The 19,391-nt window shown below is 37.7% G+C and overlaps 1 protein-coding gene across 8 annotated transcripts in view; it reads right to left on the bottom strand.

The window, feature by feature from the left end:
* Window positions 1–19,391, bottom strand: part of PHF21A (PHD finger protein 21A) — a 132,845-nt gene that overhangs the window by 79,000 nt on the left and 34,454 nt on the right. For 5 of the 8 annotated variants that reach the window (XM_056347371.1, XM_056347373.1, XM_056347366.1 and 2 more), the window contains 3 exons: window positions 16,619–16,754; window positions 12,024–12,056; window positions 9,816–9,902 (listed from right to left, as the gene is read on the bottom strand). In XM_056347371.1, coding sequence (XP_056203346.1) covers window positions 9,816–9,902; window positions 12,024–12,056; window positions 16,619–16,672 — 174 coding nt within the window. In that variant the 5' untranslated portion in view covers window positions 16,673–16,754. The remainder of the gene's footprint in view (window positions 1–9,815; window positions 9,903–12,023; window positions 12,057–16,618; window positions 16,755–19,391) is intronic. The other 3 variants (XM_056347372.1, XM_056347374.1, XM_056347370.1) reach the window with 1 other exon arrangement.

Here is a 19,391-nt window from a genome sequence, read left to right on the forward strand (position 1 = left end):
AAATCATTTCTGTCTGTATTTATAAATATAAATCAGTCTCATTTGCTTTCAAAAAAGAAGTCTAGTATCTGATTAAAATCAATCTTCTCCACTTCAGCACTGTATTGTGCACCAAAATCCTTTACACAGTAACTTCTGAAGTTCCTAAGGCTATGTTAAAAGCAGACCTACAATGAAATTCTGTCCCAAATGACAGTACCTTGATAGGTAACCAAACAATAGAGTAGGAGTTCAAAAGAAGGAACGATATTCAGTTCTCTAACCAATAGTAGGATTATTGAATACGTATATGATAGCCAGTTCCCCTACAAAGGGCCATTCTCTCCATAAGATATTAAAGCACCAGTCCCGGTCTGGTAGCAGAAGAAATTCTAACATTTAGACAGAGCAAGATTTTGCTGCTTTTCATCTATTTGAAGTGAACAATTTTGACACACTAAAGCATCCCAATAATTCATTTCTGAAGAGTCTCACTGTATGGAAGAAACACTTACCAAACCAGCCTTCAAGTGCAGAATTCCTGCATGTTACAGAAGACAAGATGCTGAGAAAGTAGTTCTTATATGGCAAGTAGAACTGAACCCTGGACAGCCAGTAAGTCATTCTCATTTGAAAAAAACTTCAGAAATGTAAAAGGTTCTTCTGTTTCCATGTTTCAAACAGAGAACATAGTACCTTTAGGGCACACAATTTTAATTGCCCAGCAGACAAACACTAGGAGCTTAGTGTTCTGGGCTGCTGTAAAACTGCTTCCCCCAAATGATTTACTTGGAGAATGGGATATTTCTGTTCCTTGACATATATGACAAAGTTTAGAATGAGTTGGAGAACTTGAGAATGTAGTTTTGTCTAAGCTGATTGCTGAAGCATTTGTTACCAGCCCAAAGGTGTGCGTGGAGCTTTTGACGTTAGAAGGCTGCTGACAATCAGGCACTTCCACACTGCTCTGGGCTGGCCGCAACTCTAAAGGACAAAGCGTTACTCTGAAAAGCTGCCATACTAGAACGAAAAATGAAGCAATTTATAAAGAGACTGCATGGATGTGGAGCAAGACTTCACAGGCTGAAATACTGCCAAGTATTCAAATTTTCGGAAGGATAAAATGAAAGGATAGCAACTCACTGTTCTGCAGGACATTAAACAGCTCTAAAGCATGTGTTTCAAAAATTCACATCACATATTAGAGCTCCTATGTAATTTTTCTCTGTTTACTTTTAAAGGAAAAATAAGGTAAACAAGTTCTGCCTTCTATAAACAGTACAAACACCATCACTGAGGCTTTACTTAGTGGGTAAGGAAAAAGCTGGCTTATTTCTCCTTGCTACATAGGGCAGCCTGGGTCCAACTCTTTTACACATTAGTGTCCATTTACTATGACACACTGCCAACATTTTACTGAGGAAATCTTGAGAAAGACAGGGGGTGGGCAGAAAGGAATCACAACTACTTAATTGTTTCTAACTCACCTCACCTAACCTTGAAGGAAGTTTACAGGACAAAGAAGAAATGCTCATCACAACTCAAGGGCTTTCTCAAGTCTACTTTAAGACGACACTTAGAAGTTCTCACTATTAAAAGAGAAAGAATAGGATAAAAATTCTTTTCCACAGAATACATCAGATACGTGTTGTAGAGAAAGCAGGTAACAAACTCAACAGGAGCTAGTTGAAACTTAATCTTCCTACAAATTTTCTATAGTCAGTGGAGCGAGGGGTGGACCATCGCAAGGGCAACACAGAATGGTAAGAATTAGGTTCGCTTGTCTGAGTTGCCTCCTGGGCAGTACTCTTTCCTCTGCCTCTTTATTGATCCCCATAATAATTCAAAAACTTAATTTCAGCAAAATTTCCAACAGAATTCAGCACTCACCACTGCCTAAATCTACCTGTTACGCTACAGTAAAGGGGGAAAGTTGAGAGTAACACCTTGCACGGCAATACCTGTTTTGACACACAGCACGAAGGAGGAAGTAGGAAAAGCTCAGAGAATAACGGACCTAATTAAAACAAAAAACACACCAAGAAAACCTACATCTCTGTGGCCTCCACCACCACCTATCTTCCCTGACATCCCATCAGGTATCTGCTAACCAGTTATTGCAATGCAACAGCAGGGGAAAAGTTGCTCTGAAGAGATTATATACTTTTTGAAGTTTCTAAAAGTCAGAACAAGTATTTTTAAAGTTAACCCAGAAATTAGTACCATACTGAAAGAAACTGACTATATCTAATGTCCACAAACAGTAGAATTCACATTGACTTCACCTACATTTGAAAAAAACCAAAACATGTCATTATTTCTATGGACAGAAAATATATACTAGATTATAATTTCAGTGAACGCTGATGCTTCCTAAGGATGAAGACTGCATTCTCTCTCTACCACAGTGTCAATATAGGAAAAGCACAGAGACCTAGTAAAACCCCATCAAGGGCATTCTTACCCTTTTAATCCTTAAGGTTTGTTCTCTCTTTAAGCCCTTCAAGACTCAAGCCTATCTCCACAATAAAATGGGAGGGTGAGGGGCGGGGGAGGAGACAGGGACACGGACACGACCAAACCACCAACTCACAGCGACTACAGCAATAAGTGCAGATAACATTTATTCAAATAGAGAAGTCAAACCTTGAAATAAACTTTTATAAAAATTCTACATGCATTTGGCTTTCCCATGCTTCTGTAGCATGCCACCTTTTCTCTAAATCACTTCCAGAAAGACTCTTTATTTGTCCAGTGTCCACCATAAAGGACTCCAAAAGCCCATGTGTAAAGGCCAGTACAAAGTAACAGAAACCAGTTCCAAACTGGCACTACAGAAGCAATGCAATATATCACATTCACCTTGGTCCTTTCCAAAAACAAGCATGAGGAGTTGAACTGAGTGGTTCCACAATGCACTACGAGGGTGTAATGTGTAACCCAGATGCTGGAAAATACCACCTAATGCTGACTGCCCATGTTAGTCTTGTTCTTGGCACAGTACCATTAAATAAGAATCTCTAATAATAAAAATACTGTAGCCCATAGCTGTACTACATTTGGTAACTCAGTGCAGAAAAGCACAATCTCAGGAAGTGGCTTATTTTCAAATCAAGTACCAGGCAGCAGAGAACAAACAGCAAAGAGAAGGTTTTGCCTGTATTCCAGGCATTAGACACACTGCCTTTTTCTCCTCCATTCCAAAATCCAACACAATTTTCAGAAGAGCTGGGAACCAAACAACTCCAATAGGAACTAAAGGTCCAGAAAGCTCTGAAAAGCAGATCCCTGGATTTGGTTCTCCTTCTAATACTGATACACTTGGAATAAATCAAAATACTGTTTCTGCAGCTGGGAGGTTGTTCCACTGAGGCACGCAGAACAAAGCAGAATGGGCTATTTTAATCTGTTTTCACTTATATGATTAGTAGATTTAATCCTTTTTCCCAGTCTTCTCTACCTAAGACACCTTTAAGCGTGCTATACCAAACAACCTAAATCCCAGTCATCACAGTCTGATGTTTCACCTGCCTTTCCTCCCAGTATAAAAGGGGAAAGGGAACAGTAAGTCTTGAAATAACTACTGATGTGTGAGGATATCCAGCAAGTCAAAACACGCAGGAGTACCTGATAACCAACTCTCACCCTCAGTAGGGGATTTTCAAGGAAATACTGTAGTTTAACTGCCCGTTTTCTATCTACAGTGTTGATTTTCAGGCAGAGCAGGCTATTTTGGAGTTATGCCCTGGCTTATATGAACGTGAAAGATGTATCCAACTAGGCTCAATTAAAAAAGTTCTCCAGCTGCATCCAAGTCTGGCTTTAATACAACAGGAACTCAAAAATGAAAAGTTGAGCCAGAAAATCAGTGCTGAAGGAAGGGTAGCAAGGGGAAGGCGAGGAGAGTTTTTCTCCTTTTATCATGAAATGGTCACTTGCATTTCCTAAATTATGTTACTCTGGTGCTAATGTATATTAAATATGCAAAAATTATGTTCACAAACTAACAGTGAGAAGTGTAGGTGGAGTTACATTAAGAGAAGAATGAGAAATCCAAGTTTATATACCAGTATGGGTTTAATCACGATTTAAGCATTACAAAAGCTCTGAGAAAGCTTAGCAATATTTCAGTCACATGCAGAAGATTATAACATCAGTTTTGTAAAAGAGTTCAGGGCAAAAGAGGCAGCAGGGAGAGATGCATGCACTCTGCCTATCCACAATCACCTGTACAACATTCAAGAGTTTGCTTCACCGAGTATATCTTGAGAATATGGAAGATAATGAGAAGTCATTATATTCACATTTTCACGCAATATTTGGATGCGAATTAAATAAATACCAAAGACTAAAATAGCAAGCTCATGCAGATTCCTCAAACAAACGTTCACCTTCTGAACAGGTGCTGTTCACACTGATCAGAGGGTTCAAAAGGGTCTAATGATTCACAGTTAACTTACTCCTCCTTACGTCCAGATAGACCAGCATCATTGACAGGAATTTAAATTGACAGGAAAAACTGCTACTTCAAACCACCTAAGAAAGGAATCTACAAACAGTCAATTATGGGAGGAGGCAGAGGTAAGCATATCACCACAGAGTTTTATCATTAAAACCAAACTCTGGGAAGGTGCAGAATAGTTTCTCATGTATTTTAAGAATGCTTTATAAACAGTTGGCATAAATGGATGCTTGCCGTCACATGGAAATTAGCATACCTATCATTCATGCCATCTACTTAAAAAAGGAGAGTTGTTTAGCAATATGTACAGTTCCGGATAAACAACCGGAACTGAAATTAAGCATCACCTGCCTCAAGTTATTAGTTACCATATGTTCATGTGACACATTTGCACACTTCCTCCATCACTGACAAAATAACTGGCATTTTAATAAGCCCTTGATGGATTCTGGTGAAATGAGAGACTAGAAACGCCAGACAAAACCGACAGGATTGAGCGGCTTCATTATTTATTTCCAGATTTTGAGCCCTAAAGTTCTCATGGTATTCATTAGCAGTATCTACAAATTACAGGCATATCTTGCCTACCTTCTTATGCAGAAGCATTTCAAGGTGCTCTTGTACACCCGTTAACTGTACCCAATTTCACTCCTGCTCTCTAGCTTTCTTGCACTTACTTTCCTCTCACCAAAACACTGCCTTTTATCTTTACAGAGGATGATGGAACATGTTTCGGGTACAATTTTCTGATAATGTGTTCAAAAAGCCTCCATAAAAATTCACCTTTACTGTGATTGACAAGCATTCAAGAAGAACAGTCTCACAGGATGAATTTATGCACATTACCAATCTTTTCATTACTCAGTTATGGTACCTGTAATAAATATAGCAACATTAATGCTGAAACCTATTCCTGACAGTTTTTGAAGACTTAAATAACAAGTTTCCTTTGTCAGTCTAAACCATATGTTTACATTTATTCAACTACACAAAACCATGGTTAAATTACACTACCATTCTTAAAATGCTCCCCAAATTCCCTTTCCTATTACTTGCTGCCTAGTGGCAAGGTTGAAAGGAATCTCACCCTGAATATACAGGATTTAAAGTAACCTCAACCACCTCAATCTGATGTAAACTTTAAATACAAGCAAAAGTCACTACATCTGCCTATTCATAATAATAGAGATAAGCTTGCTTTTATAGTGTGCACTTTTTCTGATTATATTCTACAGTTTCAAATATTCTTCACAGTGAAGTATGTTAAACTTTTTTCCCCATGACAAATAAACACACAAGTATCCCTATGCCAAACAACTATTTTTCAGTACTTTTTCCCTACAAGCGTATACAGCTCCTTAGAAATCAAAATAACAAAAGGAATCTGCTTTATTCTTTCCATGTCAAGAGCAAATGCATTAGAATACAAGTCTAGTTTTCACTGTTTTCCTAAAGGTTCAATGTATTCCAATGCAACTACAGTAAGAGACATTTTCATTTTATTTACAAATACAGGGGGAAGAGCCATGGAATTTCTTTAGCATATGCTTATCACCATCACCATTTCACTATAAGGCCAAAAGACTATTCCTCTAAGCTTTCTTCCACATTTAAGACAGGATGTCGCTCCAACTTTTTGAAGAAACTGTGATAAAGGCAGATGTAGAAATTCATCTGTATTTGACATGATATTGCTAAAAAGCATTTGTTTGCCGCCCACTTCTTCAAATTTCTTTAGTCAAATAAATATGACCTCTTCCTTGTCACTGGAAGAAAGTACTCTTATGATACATACTCAGTGATGATGTATCTGCAAGATTGTATTATAATTTTTAATTAAGTGTGGAGGGAAAGAAGCAGAAAAAAGTGTTACTTCAAGATTACATCCCTCCTGCTCCATTCAGTTAGCCCTGCTCTCCCTCAGTTTCACTAGCATCACTGGTAACAATCTCCACCCCACCTCAGCAAAGTAAGAAAAGGATGCGCTAGTAAACTTCCTCATGGAAAAATTCAAGAATGCGTTCTTCATGTTATTTATTGTAAGGAGTATATTTAATCCAGAAAAAAGCTGAGTAGTGATAGGTAATTGTGGGCTAAAGTCTACAACACAGGATGCCAAAGAAAGACACTATGGTAGAATACAAGTGAAGGAAAGAGTGCTAAGACTATGATTGTCTTACAAAGATGTGAAAATAACAAAACACAGCGCTACACAGCAACAGAACTCATATTTACAACCCAAGCTTAGATCTGGCAATTAAAACTGTTTTGCAAGATGTTACACAACTTCTCTTTATTGAAGAGAGGGGTAGGGGAAGTAAGTGAAAACCAGTTTTAAACCAATGTGTTCAGGGTTTCCAACAGCCACGCTCACATGTATAGCTGAGGAACAAGACAAACCGAATTAATTTTATTGTCCCCTGATGAGAAAAATAAGGTAAGCAGAGTTTAGAACTCCATGGTAATAACATAAAGATACTAGCAGAGGAAAATAATAGTCTGAAGGATTCGCCTTTACTGCCCTTTAAACGCAAATTATCTTTAAGTAAGTTTTTTTCCCTTTTTTAAGTTTTTTTTCCATATGATAACACCATCAGTATACATCACTCGATCATCTCCCAGGTGAAACAAAGCAAAGTATTTATTTTCACCTCTTCTACATTTTCAAAAAATATATGAATACATGACATACCTTATGCTGTAACAGCTTAGCCCTGCATCAGCTAACAAGTTTCTTTAGGTTTAAGCCTACACGCTGCACAGCCTACTTGCTTTCTTTCGTACTTTCCCAGATCTCTTCAATTTCACAAACTTCTGAACAGAGCTGTCACCATTAATTCTCTGCACGAAACCTAAACCACTAAGAGTCACTGCAGTGACTACTCTCACAATGCTTCAGAAACGGAGAGGAGTCCTAAAGCAATTAAAAGCTTTTAACTAACCTACCACTGCCTTGGTGCTTGCGCAAGCCTTCATGCAACTTCATTAAATAAGAAAGCAAAGAAAAAGGGTGCATTAGACCGACATAATATTTCAGAAGCCAGAAATATTTCAGTATTGTGCCTCTCAACACCAGGGTCTCAGCTCCACACTGCTGTCTTCAAGTAGGGACCACACACAGGCTGGAACCTCAGTTTTTTACACTTCATTAAAAGCTTATCAAACAGTGACAATTATGCCTCCCATAACTGTCCACAGTAGAGTTAGGACCTCAGAGTTTGTTCATGGGACATCAGACATCAAGACTACTTACTTGGCTCTAAACAAGAGTACAGATAACACGTTACACTCCTCAAAAAATACATTGTACAATGTAAAGTGTTTATTTACTATGCCAAACCGCACATTTCTCCATGCGGTGTGAAAATTCAGTTGCTGGATAAAATTCTCCCCATAAAACAATTGATAATAATTATTTCTTCTGAAGAGAAATGAAAGTGAGAGCGGGGGTGGGGGGGGGTGGGAGGGGAAGGCTTTGATGTAGTCTCCAAGATGCTGCTCAACTCTGCATTGCTAAGCCACACACGTTTATACGACAGATTCCTACAAATAAGCAGAGAGCATTTCTTTGCACTGGAAAGTTGTGGGGGTTTTTTTCTAGAATTCACATTTGCCATGACCATTGCATTTTTAACAGCCATACTACTTCAGGAACACTATCACCTGGGACACTGGCAGCTCTGTGGTCCAGTGGTCGATACAAGAAAATATTTAAAATTTAACAATCATAGAGAAGTTCACTGTTCTTCTGAATCAAAACCATAAAAATACAAAGGAAACTAGACTGTGGCTTCACATTGACTGTATTCGCTGTGTGGTAGAAATTAAGTTAGAAAGTTACTTTTCAGTGTCTTTTGGAATTTAGCCCACATTCATCCCATGGACAAGTGCGCTTTAGTACTCCGAGCTGCAATTTTCATAGAACAGACACAGCTGCATTTCTGGTGATGGGTAATTTAAAATACATGTTAGTATAGACCGCTCTAACATAACTTTAAAGAGTTAGGGTCCATGTTTAAATGCTACATTAACATAAACTTACTGACTTCTTACCTTCCACTCACTATCTCACTGCTTGTCCCTGCTGATCATGTGAACTGATAGCCAACACGACTTGCTTCGTGGCATCAAGGCAAGCTAATTTTGAAATTACCATGAGCCTCCAGAGCTTACCAGAGAATTCTGAAGCTGCTTGCTGTGAGACACAGCCACACGCAGAGGCTCATGCTGGTTTTAGAGAATAAATCATCTTTAAGAGAGGCATGCCATCACATCAGCAAAACCTCAGTTTTTGTTGAATTAGTCTTCTCATTAAGAAAATCATTTTCTTTATTGTCCTTACGTGTTCCTTTCTAGACTCACTGTTCCACTACTAAAACACACTATAATTTTTTAGTAAACAAAATTTCTAGATAAATGTTAATCTCTGTCTCCCCAGTTCCTTAGGGAAGGTAATTCTCAAAACAGAACACATGCAGGTAATAACAGGTGAATGCATATATCTAGATGTGACACTGATACGTAGCTATATTCTTACCTATGCACACATTCTAAAATGTTTCCCCTCTATAAAGATGTTATCTATTCACCTAATTTGCTTCTGTTATTGACACAGCAGCAATACAATTAAGGGACCGCTTAAGTCAGTTTAGATTTTGGGGAGGCTGTGTTATGAGGGTTTTCTCTGTGTATTGTAAAAAACCCCAACAAAACATCAAACATAAGTGAGAACAAGTTTTGTAGATCTCTCAATGTTACTTTTTTTCCTTCTAGTCACCCACAAGATACATCTTCAAGTTCTGCAATCTTTCTGTGAAGCATTCAGTTGTAATTATTACTCAATACTTTAGACCTGCCACAGAGAATTTGTATCAAATGGAAAACATAAGACAATTGTGGTATAATTTAATGTGGTAAAAAACCCACACACCTGATTTCCGAATTTTCTATTAGGTTCCCATAACTGACATGAATTTAACTGGTCTAGACACAGAGAAAAATTCCAGCATACTCATCCAGACACAACAGGGTGGACCAGCTAAGATATTCTAAACCAGACCATTCTGGTTTAGGCAAAGTTTCAAGATCATAATAAAGGAAGTAACAAAATTCATTCATTTTCCCAGCTCCCTTAATATAAAACATTAGTTTCAACACAAGAAAAATCGCTATAGCTTCCACTGATTACCCTAGTTCCTTGTTTGATAGACTTGCAATAACTTACCCTACCTTTTGTTGAGAAATCAAGTAAAAATCAGAAGTGTCTGCTTGCCCACACTTATTTTTGCATTTAAAAATTTAGCAGCTCTCTTGGAAGCTGGGAAAAGTGTCATATTTAGAACAGGGTGTTAAAAATACATCTCTGTTTCCCTACCTGTTTCTCACTCAGAGCTGTGATTTTGGCTTGAAGTTCATGAAGCTGTTTCTTCAAATCAGCGTTCTGATTAGAAAGAAAAAATATCTGTGAGAAAGATATTCCATTTGTTAACACAGAGTAGTAGCAGGAAGGTGGTTTTTTTGTTGTTGTTGTTTTTTTTGCATAGTTTACTACAAATACAGCACCTCTGGATGTACAGCCAATAAAATTCAAGAGGCTCAACAAAGCCTTACTCCAGGCACTGAGTGCGACAATCACCAGAGGACCCTTCTAGCACTCAAGAGAGACAACCCAGTTTGGAACGAAGATTTCATTAAAACATCCATTAGTGCTTACCACATTAGAAAGCATATTTGTACATTTCATCAAGCTTACAAATTAAATGAGAAATGTTTGTTAATATGTAATACAGTAGCATCACATTGTATACAACAGTATGGTACAGGATGCTACCTAAAGCATTCTCACCTATGGTATTTATGCAAAGAAATTATCGTACATTTGACTCTGTAGAGCACCATCAAACATATCTCTTAAATCTTAATTGACACACATGTCAAATGAAGGCAAACATAGCTAAACCTTCACTTCCATGTATGATTATGCCTTAGACTATTTAAGAGAATGACATTTGCCTTAGCACACCATTCGTATCTGTACTTTGCTTATAATAGCACTTTAAGTTTAACATTTGAAAGCCAGGAGCATCACTATAAAGATGTGGTCAGAAAATTTTTTACCAGGGCTATTTCTTTCCTACTAAAAATAATTTAAAAAAAAGTATCTGTCCTCAGTTTAGAGCCTATGAAGCTCTACAGAAGCATGACAGGTAAGTGAGCTTCCCTGCATTTTTCTCTTTTTCCACTCTCATTTATGTTGTAAACTCTACACTAGATTACACAAGTTTGCTGTGCTACACAGAATTATTAAAATGTAGGACTAATATTGCTATAGGAACTTCATGCTCAGGACAACTTCCCTATTTTTATATTCCTCCAAAGAATTTTGAATTGGATTACAATCTCAGCTTGTAGATAGTCTTCTCCAATATACACACAATTGTAGCAAAACCAGATACTGACCAGTCATCCTCCCTTCTTCTAGGCTCCACTTAATAATCTTGGATAAAAATGCATTAAGAGCACCGGAAGCAGAGACCAGATTTACTCTTCCTGGCTTCAGGAACTTTGCATGGCTGCTTGCAGGATGACCTGGCTTTCAGCAGATCTGAACTGAAAGCAAACTGCTCGGCAGGCTAATCGTTAGCAGGCCGGCCTGCCCAGCAAGCAAGAGTAGCAGACCTTACCCAAATACCATCATAATAAGGAAGTTCTGGAAAGCAGATTTTCCAATACCACCCTACTTCCTGCTCATCCCTCCCCGTCAGGGGTCTACTTGACTGTTACAAAGAGCTGTCCTCCCACTCCACTGAGCTCAGAAAATTACGGGGCTAAATATTAAATTAGCATTGTATGGGGATAAAAGCACTTAATAGCAAGCCTCAAGTGAGCTGCCTTTATCCCTCTACTCAACATTTGGGGCCGATTAGAGAAGTCCGTGGAACTCTCCATTCAGCACACTGGAGTGCTTCATTGCCACACGAGGTAACCCAGTCTCCTGACACAGTCACTGGGAAAGGGACGACTTCGGCCGTCTGTGCAAGCAGTCTAGTTACCCAGCTTCAGGAGCTATGGAACATCCCAAGGCCATGGCCTCACTCTTTGGGCACTACAGTGCTGAAGTTAGATACCTAAGACTGGCAATCTGAACAAAGCTTTAAGCTATGTTCTTTATTTGGACAAAATTTCTCGGACAGAATATCCTATCTCTTCTTGTACAACTGTGAGCCTTCTGATACTCAAAAAAAGAAAAAAGCAAATTCTAGTAACGGCAGGTTTTATGGAAAGCAGCTTCCAATAGAATCAGAAACTTAACAGCATGTTTGAACTGCACCATAGCCTGCAAGTCACTTGATTTAAACTATTAGGAATATGAGGCAAAAGGCTCCATAAAGGCAGAAGTTTTGGTTTTGTTTTAACTCTCCAACAGTCATTGATTAAAGATTTGTTCATAACAGCTTTCTTCTAAATACCACGTTAGCAAGGAAGAACACAATCAAGAAATATCTGAAATGCTCAAGCTTCATGCACTGTTATTTCCTGTATTTTTAAAGGTAAATAATGCAATACAAAAATAAGCAGTTACCTGTGGGTCTTGCTTCATTTGGGCAACCAGTTTCTAGAAAGAAAGAAAGAAAGATGCAACAATACAATGAGGATTTTCATTACGGATCTTGTTGAACAATTTAAAATTCAACATTTTTAAAGAACTTTTACAAAAGCAAAATATTCATTTTACAGCATCTAACAGCAAGGCCTGGAATCCAGTATTATATAATTTCAAAACCCATTCTTACTAATTTAACAAATCTCCCCCACTAAGCCACCATTTTTGCTCCTTATAAGCAGCTCTTGCAACAAGTGATGCCTTTTAAGGACAATTTAAGCCAGCTGGGTAAAATAATCTAATAGCTGTATCTCCTCTAGAACTGCTGCCTTTTTTGCTTGCAGTCACAAGAAGCACAAATCACAGATAACCACTGCAGGCACAAAAGCTGTTTGTATATTCAAGAGCAGAATGTTTCAAGTACTGAGGGTCCGCCTGTGTGCTGGCTTGGCTGGTAGCACATGCAGGACCCATGTTCAGAAGTATCTTTGCCACTTTTCTCCCTCAGAGAGAGATTGAGATTATTGTAGAAGAGATGCCCTGCACATCCAAGGGAAAACAGACAGATGGTTACCATTCACTATTCTTCCTCCTTCGCTTCCTTCAGGCAGCTGCAGGAGAATGCTGTCTATTGCTAAGCGAGGAAAAAGTTACCAGGCTGTCACCAAAGAAAAGCAGAGTCCACAATGTAAACCAAGAATTCCTGATTTCTTTTTTGGTGACAGCCACGCTTATTCACCACATTGTCGTGTCCCTTCCACACATGCAAAGAACAATGTAAAGTCTGTACTTTCTTCCGTATTTGCTCATCAGAATCAGGAAAAGGAGTGAGAAATAGAAGGACAAAACAAGCAAGAAAACCACGTTTCATTCCACCTACGCTGATACTGTTCAGAACTCAGACTTTGTTAACTAGTTCTCTTTAAAAGTCATTTCATTTCACGTCATAAAAATGGTATTAATAAAAAAAAAGGCATAACCAATATAATTCTGCATCAGACAACAGACCTACCTGCTGCACTTTCTAGTACTAGCCAACAGCAGAGACATCAGCATGACGTCTGTGCAGGACAAGCATAGCGTGTTAGCACTCATCTTTCAGAGATTTACATCTCTAATGTCTTCAAAGACTATGTCTTGGGTTTAATAGCTAGTAACATGCTCTTCTTCCATTAATCCGCCTTAATTACTTTTTGAACTCAGGAAAACACTCAGGATTCTGTGGCAGTAAATTCCAAAGTTAAACTACAGGACTCATGCAAAAAGTCTTCCTTTCACTTTTGAATCTGTCTCCTGATAATACAAACAAGAGGGGCAAATAAGATAATGGAAAACCAGTCTTGACTCAAGTCAAGAGGAAGTTGGACTCAACAATCCTTAGAGGTGCCTTCCAACTTGAGATACTCTATGACTGTCTCTCATTTATCTTCTTCCTACATTTTTACCACACCACATTCCTCCATCAGTCATTGCTTCTTCAGACTGAAAGCCTCCTCACGCACAAATCATTCCATTCTTTTGTTCGCTCTTAGCACTCTTCCCTTTACTGTTCTAGTTAGTTTTTATCACCTGGAAACAAAGTTTAAAACTGCATGCAGCAGTACTCCATACTGCAAGGATTTCCGCAGTGCCAACAGCTCATTCACAGCCTGCTACTGCCGATGTAAAACCGGGACTGTTTTCCCAAAGCGCATCACTTGGCGTTTACCTACGCTGAGCATTATTGTTTCGTCAGGCTGCCATTTGGTGTCACAAGAGCTAAGGTACCATATTAGCCTTTTGCTAACATACCTAGCTTATTTTTCCTCTGTGCTTTCTGCCTCAGTTTGACAAGACACAAATCTGTTAGTTTTTCTACAAGGTGCTCGTACAGACTCAGTCATAAGACAATACAGTCAGTGACTGTAAACTGTTCATGAAGCATTGCTAAATTTATGGATCACACAATACTGTGTCATACAATCATCAGGGAAAAAAGTTCCTTTGCACTGATCCTAAATGCAAGCTAAATTTAAGATTTTTAAAACCTACTGATCTTTTCACTATGAAATAAGAGAGGGAAAAGGATGTTTTAGGTTCTTTCCATACATCAGCTCGAGAAGTCATCCATGAAACCCAACCCTTCTGTGAGGATAGCTAAATATAACTTCTTCAACACCTCTTGTGATCAAAACTATGAAGAGCAGACTGTTTCAAAATAACCTTAATTAAGTCAACACAGTCGCAGAATAAGCTATTTAGATTTGATGCATCTCTTCTCAGGACATGCAATATAGCTTTGACATGGAAAATAGTAGAATATTGAAGTTGTACTCTGATATAGCAAGTGACCTGGTCAGACTTCATTTATGGAGTATTCTTTGATCATCGAAACAAAACAAGAAATGTAGCTTTTTCTAAACTAAACACCTCCTCTGGGTCTTTACTGGTAGTTTAAGACACACGTTGCCAAAGCATCATCATCAAAGCTTCAGACAGAGTTCTGGAGGTGAATTGGAATAGGCAGGAAACAAGGAGCTATTCTATGAACAAAAATACAGTCATACTGAGCGTCACTTTTGACAGCTGTATGAGCAGCCCCAGGTGACACGCTGCATCAGGAAGCTGGGGAGACCTTACTCACAGGGCACAGCTGAACTCTGTACATCATAGACACCTGCCCACCACTTACAAGGGGACAACAAACAGCGACTGTGAGAGTGCTGGCAAGTTTTTTCTGAGAGTCCTCAGAAAAATAAATATTAGATAAGTAAAACATGACAAGCAGGAATTCTCTACAAACCCTGAGCACTGTCAAAAGAAGGGATATATATTTATATCTCTAAGTTATAAAATTCAAAGATACACAATACAGTTCAAAGCATTTCATTTGAAGATTTCTTCTTGTACCAAAACCAGTTTCATTTTTTTCAGTGGGCATTTGACAAGCACAGCAGTATCCACTCGCACACAGTTCAAGAAAAGTCTACTGAAGCACCCACCATGTTGCTGCAAGTGTTATTTTCCACTGTAAACATTTAGACTTGTTCTTATACTGTGTATTCCCATAATTCAGGCTCTTGAGAAAAAAAAAACCCACAAAACCTTCAGATATCGTCTGCTTGTCTAGTTTCACCAACTAAAACTAAATTTAATTAAAGCTGATTTCAGTGCAGAGCTCACTTTTAGTGATGACTGGGCACAGCCAAGGCAAATGGGGCCAAAAACCCTTGAAGTTGTTAAAAAAAAAAGTCTTTTTGGACATTTTCCAGTCTTCATCGCTGTTCATTATCATCATTATGAACAGATGCTAAAGATTATTTGAAATTCACAGTCATAAAATTTTTGGTTAGCTTAGGCATAAAGGGGAATGCAGATACACACAAGAGGTAAATGCCTTTATGGAAACACAAGCATGGCTAGCGTTCTGATACCATACAGCAGATAATAATTGGAAAAAAAAAAAATACTTACTAGCCTTAAACATTTTAATGCCTGCAGCAAAATGCCATGGGTAATTTCTGGATTTCCTTACACCCATAACAAAACTTCTTTGCAGTTTTGAATGCAAGGGCCTTGGAGTTTTTGAGGAGTATAAAATACTTCTCCATAATTCTGGAAATTAATCTTTAGCTTTTTCAAGTTTTTCTCCCTAGCTGAAGGTTGTTTTTTGTTAAAACAAAATTTTACTAATCCACCCATTCAAGTTCTTGCACTATGTTCAGTAGTTGCTGCAATGATGAGCGAGTCAACTAGAACACTTGTTTAGACAAGTCACCAGGTACATTTGGAAACATTTTCCAAATTTCTTACGATGGCTTACACTGATCAATGTAACCTATCACATATTTCTTCTGTCTACTGTGCAACAGTTGTGAGTTTCCGATATCCAACAGAAATACTTGGAGAACTGTCTTTAGAAAAGGTCTCATTGATAAATTTAACATTTCAAGTTGGCAGCTACTCTGTTTATGGCTGTAACAATTTTGTTCCAAGAATTAATATGCATATGTTCTCTTTCATTTGCTAGATTTTATTATTATTTTTGATATTTCTTATTTGTCTTGTAACAGAATGGCAAACTGCCATATACTGGATGGGCTACCAGTAAAAAGACCCAACATCTAAAAATTTCTGAGCCTGAGCACTACAACTATACAGTTACAAGTTTAGAAAGTACTAAAGCAGGAAACATTGCAGAAGAGAAGCACCAGATGAGACTATGCAGCCCTAGGTATATTTCACTTGAAAATTTCTCCACCATATTCTTCCATTGCCAACTGAATACTGAAGTTGGCTTCAGAACATTAGAAAAACCTTCCAGACAGAAGTTGCTGAATAGAGTTTTCAGAACGTTTATCACTGCTACAATAAAAAAATATCCCCACCCACAGCCTGATATGTAGATTTTTCACATTTGCTAAAAAACAACAGGTGGTGGGGTCAAAATGCAGAGTATAAAATTATAAAGCAGTTTCAAGCTTATAAAACAATTATTACTACAGTTGTAGTGCTATTACTTAATGTTACCAGTAGTAGTAATACTATCAATGCTGCTATTACTTGAACGTATAAAGCAAGAAAATACAAATTACCTGGTGAACCTGAATTTCCACTTTCAGAGCCTCCTGTAGAGTCTGCAGCTCCATTCTCTACCTTCTCCACTTTCTCTAGAAGTGTCTTTGCTGATTCCAGTGCCTTGAGTTTCTGGTTTCCTCTTTAACACCAGTGCTATAGAAAAATAAAGGTTTTCTTTGGGTTAGTGAGGGAGAAAAGTCAATTTGAAAAAAAGGAGATTATAACAGAACAGGAATTCAGTAGTGAACTATATTCAACTGCAGCTTTCTCGCCTAAACACAAACAATCTTTCCAACACAAGAAATTCTACAGACTGTACAAAATGCCTGCCGCCTTAGAGTCATTTAGCCAAATTTGTTACTTCCCACATATCCCAAAGTTGACATACTTGTCCCTTATCTTCGTTTGCAGGCAGCTATTTCCTACCAATATCCTATTGCAGTTGCATATTGAATTAGCAAAATTTAACTACCGAGAACATTTTAAAAATCTGTGTAGATGAGAAAGTATTCTGGTGACTAAAATTCTGCAACCCAAACAGCAATAAATTGTTAAACAGAATGTACTGCATTAACATACTTCCATGATACTATAGAGCTGTTCTCAGATGAGATGGCCTGCATGCAATTTGACAGAGCGACATTAATATATTAATAAGCCACTGCCTAAAGTTTGTGCTGAGTTAGTCATTTCAGTTGAAACCTATTTTGAAGGAACACAAGATTGATATAAAGCAGCACAAGATGTTTTCAAAACCATTAATTTTAAAATCCTTTTAATCCTGGAATTCTACTTGTAGAACATGAGTATGAGTTTACCATATTCACTGTACTACAAACAAATTAATCTCCCAACCTCTGACATAGCAAAGCATTATCAGTCATACTTCTAAAACCCTTGAAAGTCAGAAAAGAGATTTTTGTTCAGACGTACATTGAAAGTATCAGCTTCTGAAACAGGATTAAGATTCCTGTCTGTATCCCATATGCTCACATCACAATGAAACCTGTGTAAATACATCTATAAATACATACACATAAAAGCCATCAGAAAACATTATATAGCAATCTCTCCAGTTACTTCTCCATCCAGACATCACATATTAAAGAATTGCTGGAGTGTTAAAATAGCTCCTTTTTTTTTTTATTTTTTCGAAAAATCCTCACAATTATTGCACAGGTATTGTAGCCAACTCAGAGGCCTTCGTAATGGGTCTTGATTGTTTTCAAGAGGATAGTGACAGTTTAAATTAGACATGTAGGCTGTAAAAATACAGTAATTCCCTTAAGTTAGAGACATTTATTTTAACATTGTCTCACTAAAGTAAACTGAAGTGCTGGACAAGTTTGTGAACTCCTGAAAACAAAAACGGTGGTGGTGGTGATGTTTTGTTTATTTAAAGTAATTGTTTCTCTTTCCAAACAGAAAGATGTTACAAAAAGAGAGGGCTAGAAAGGGGTTTTAAAAAGCATTATATTCAGTCATCCTTTGTCAGTGCTGTCTGCTGTTAGCTTAAAGTTACTTATTTAAATAACAAAGGCCTGATCAGACTTTCTAGTCGACGAATGCAATGACCTTCTGCAAGGGCCTCTCCCACATGTGACACAGATAAACGAAAACAGCTGCCTTTGCAGCACTACTCTCTATAAAATTGTAATTTGTATCAAGGGATACATGGAAATTACATATAGTTCCCTGTTCTATTACCACAAACAGTAATGAGAAAACAGAATCCCGGATTATTACTTCCACTCACTGACAAGAACAACTATAGCCTGCATTAAGTCCCTACCATTGCAGTTTCAAAAGAAACCATGCTTCAGAAAACCATGGGGGAGACTGTCTAATGAAAACTGGAACCCACCACAGAGGCAAAAATAAAATCTTTCATAAGCCTTGGAAATTCAATTTTGGGGTAAAGATACAGGCAGATATGGCCACCGTTTCTTTCAATGAATGGGAAGGCACTCGTGATGAATAGCTAGTATAGTTCTGTAACTGCACGGTAACTTTAAAGTGCAAAGCAGCAGATGAGAGTGTTATCTCAACTGAGAATGCAAACAACATCCATAATTTTAATACACGCAACTATAGACCTGTACTAGTTCATGGGAAAAATGACACAGGTACTTCTATTAAAAAAAAAAAAACAACCAACAAAACAACAAAAACCAAAGATTGAGTGACTACTATTAATGCACAACTTAATTTGACAGATAGAAATTGTAGTATTGATGGTTCATAAAAACTACTCCAACCCAGTTTTATAGATGCCTTGAACAGCTAGAAAGATTTTTCAAAATTAATTTGAAGACATGTACGAAAAAAAGTGATAGTGCTTTGCAGAAGTGGTTACTCAGCTTAGCCATGTTTACAGGGGTGTAGACATGAACAAATGTAATTCACTGTCAAATTGATGTATATATATTTTGACAAGTAAAAAAAACCCAAAACAATTCTAGTAACATACCGATCATTCAATTCCATTCCAAAATATTTGTTACAATTTCACATTTTTCTTTCATTGTAATTTAAAAAGATAGCAGATCTTAAGATGTGTTAAAATTTATTCCTTCAGCGTATATAAATTTGAAATAGGTGCCATAGTATAACATCCTGAAAAATTAATTTAAATTCATAAGACTGAAGCTTCCAAGAAAAAGTGAAAGACTGACAAACTTTTGACATTTCTTCTTTTTTGTCGTCATTATTCCTGTCCCCCCTTGTTTTCCTGTTGTTTTTTTTTGGGGGGGGGGTGGGGCGTGTTGGTATGTTTTCTAACTCTTGACT

This window comes from Falco biarmicus, chromosome 7, assembly GCF_023638135.1.
Source record: "Falco biarmicus isolate bFalBia1 chromosome 7, bFalBia1.pri, whole genome shotgun sequence".
NCBI lineage: Eukaryota > Metazoa > Chordata > Aves > Falconiformes > Falconidae > Falco > Falco biarmicus.